At 34.9% G+C, this 2,143-nt stretch overlaps 1 protein-coding gene across 2 annotated transcripts; it reads right to left on the bottom strand.

Annotated features, from left to right (window-relative positions):
• Nucleotides 1-351: 351 nt before the first annotated feature.
• On the bottom strand, nucleotides 352-1,589 carry LOC108836018 (probable WRKY transcription factor 50). Of its 2 annotated transcripts, XM_018609234.2 has the most exons (4): nucleotides 1,395-1,589; nucleotides 1,088-1,364; nucleotides 719-857; nucleotides 352-628 (listed from the first exon to the last, which is right to left on the bottom strand). In XM_018609234.2, exons 2-4 carry the CDS (start codon nucleotides 1,332-1,334, stop codon nucleotides 505-507), a joined length of 510 nt encoding a protein of 169 aa, XP_018464736.1. In that variant the 5' UTR covers nucleotides 1,335-1,364; nucleotides 1,395-1,589; the 3' UTR covers nucleotides 352-504. The 2 variants fall into 2 exon arrangements, with proteins under 2 accessions (XP_018464736.1, XP_018464735.1); XM_018609233.2 differs by having other exon boundaries at nucleotides 1,088-1,587.
• Between the last annotated feature and the right edge of the window lie 554 nt (nucleotides 1,590-2,143).

Below are 2,143 nucleotides of genomic sequence, written 5' to 3'. Positions count from 1 at the left end.
ACTCGGGATGTTACAAATAAGTTGATCGCTGAAGCTGATCGCGGCAACTGGTAACTGGTCGTTGCCATAGCTAGACTAACAACATTTGACTGCTATCGTTGTTGCTATCGCTAACAACTGCCAAACGAACATGGCCTGAAGTGTTTATAGGAGTTGGTCTGGTAGTTTTCGGCTTATATTTGCATTGATATTCAAAGATTTGCTAATTTATGATATGGTTATGAGGTTCTCTGGACTATCTTTCCATTGATTCTCACTTGTAACAAAGTTAGATGCTATAGTACTACTGATTCATAATAAATCTCTCGAAATTTGTGAACCTGTCAAACCAGTTTACATTGAATACAATGAACTTAGAAGCAGTATAAATATAATAACCATTGAAAAGTCTCAAGAACAGAGTCATAATAGCATTGGTTGTATAGGATTGCTGACAGTATCTTTTCTCAGACTCTTGTCTTAGGTAAAAAACAGAAAAAAAAAATGATGAAATTCATAGGAGCCTTAGTACATGTTACAGTGATTGTGGGAGCCCTCGTAAGTTGTTATCACAAAGCTAGGATCATCTTTATCTCTTTCAACCCTTTTCTTCACTGGACAGCCATCAGCTGCACATTTGTAGTAGTTTCTGCAAATAACATAGAAAACAATTAAAGTTAACCAGTGGTAGTATGGTGCATTTCAAAACTGAGAAGATGTTGTCCCTCCCGATCCCTACCTGGGATGTGGGCTGTTCTTTACCATCTTCTTCCCATACTTTCTCCACTTGAACCCGTCGTCAAGCACTTCCACATCAGACCTTGTCTTGAATGCAACTCTCTCTTTAACTTTCTTCTTTTCTTTCTTTATTTGGTTTTCTTGCACAAAGGAAAAAAACAACAGATATCATCTTACAATGACCAGTAAATTCCATTTTGATTCATCTAAAAAGTCTTATGTTCAAGTCCTAATGTCTAGTTAAAATCAAAGACATGTTTAAAGGAGTGTTATGATCCAAAGATTCTTATGAATCATAATTTCCATTTTCATTAGAGAAGATACTGTTCTTTTTCTTATATGATTTCCACAGAACGAAAGAGAAACTTACCAGCAGAAGCTATAGTACTTGGAGATGCGGGATGAATGAAAGTGCTAGAGGAACCGGAGAATAAAACAGAGGAAGCATGAGCATCATGATCACTGGTCTGATAACCATAAGAATGATTCATCCCGGAAACCACAGAGACAAGATCATCGTCCATCCATTCATCTGACAAGTAAAGATCCGGAAGTTCGAACCCTGAGTGAGTATCATCGCTGAAACTCCTCGCCAAGTTTGTCTCTGAATCATTCATAGCTCAAAAACACTACTCTGTGACTAGTGCCTATATTTTTTTTTGGTAAAAGACTAGTGCCTATATTCTTGAAGAAATCTTTCTTTTTACAGTATGAAAACTAACTAAGGAAGCTTCAAGGTAAGCGGTTAATAAAATATAGAATCTGTAGAAACATGTACTTGTGGGTACAAGTTTTATGAGGAAGCTTACATAAGAAAGATGATGCTGCTTTAAAACAGGTACAAAGACTTGTGGTTGACTTTTGTCTTGGTCCACACAACTACTCTTTTATTCAAGTCTTTTCATGAGTCTCCTGCTGCAAGGAACTTAAGGCTTAAGTTACGTTCCCACCAAGTCTCTTTCATCATCACTGAGAAAAAAACACCAATGCATTCTATGAATTAGAGACTTGTTGACTTTTCTAGTCAAGCGGCCTTTGTTTATGTAGATTCCTCATTCTTCCTACTTCCTAGACCCTAGTGTATAACATACTTTTTGAGTTTCAATTGGAAATGTTATAAGCGTTGATAAGGATCAATTATACATATAAATTATCTAGTAACGATTCAAAATGCAGTATTATTCTATTTGGATCAAGATTTATCCACACGAGATATCTATCTCGAAATCGTTAGACCTAATGAAATGGTTGTGATTAAGAAAAATAGTTGAATGAGATGAATAGTGAACAATAAAAAAAACTAGATTTTGATCCGTATATCCGTGCGGATAATTTTTTATTTTATAAATGTATAATTTTAATATAATATAGATTGTAAATGTAGTTTTAAAGAAATAACATATTTTTTCTTTCTGTTTTATAATGA

The sequence above is a fragment of the Raphanus sativus genome, unplaced genomic scaffold, assembly GCF_000801105.2.
Source record: "Raphanus sativus cultivar WK10039 unplaced genomic scaffold, ASM80110v3 Scaffold0611, whole genome shotgun sequence".
NCBI lineage: Eukaryota > Viridiplantae > Streptophyta > Magnoliopsida > Brassicales > Brassicaceae > Raphanus > Raphanus sativus.
Note: the sequence above shows the minus strand (reverse complement) of the source record. Positions and strands in the feature narration are given on the sequence as shown.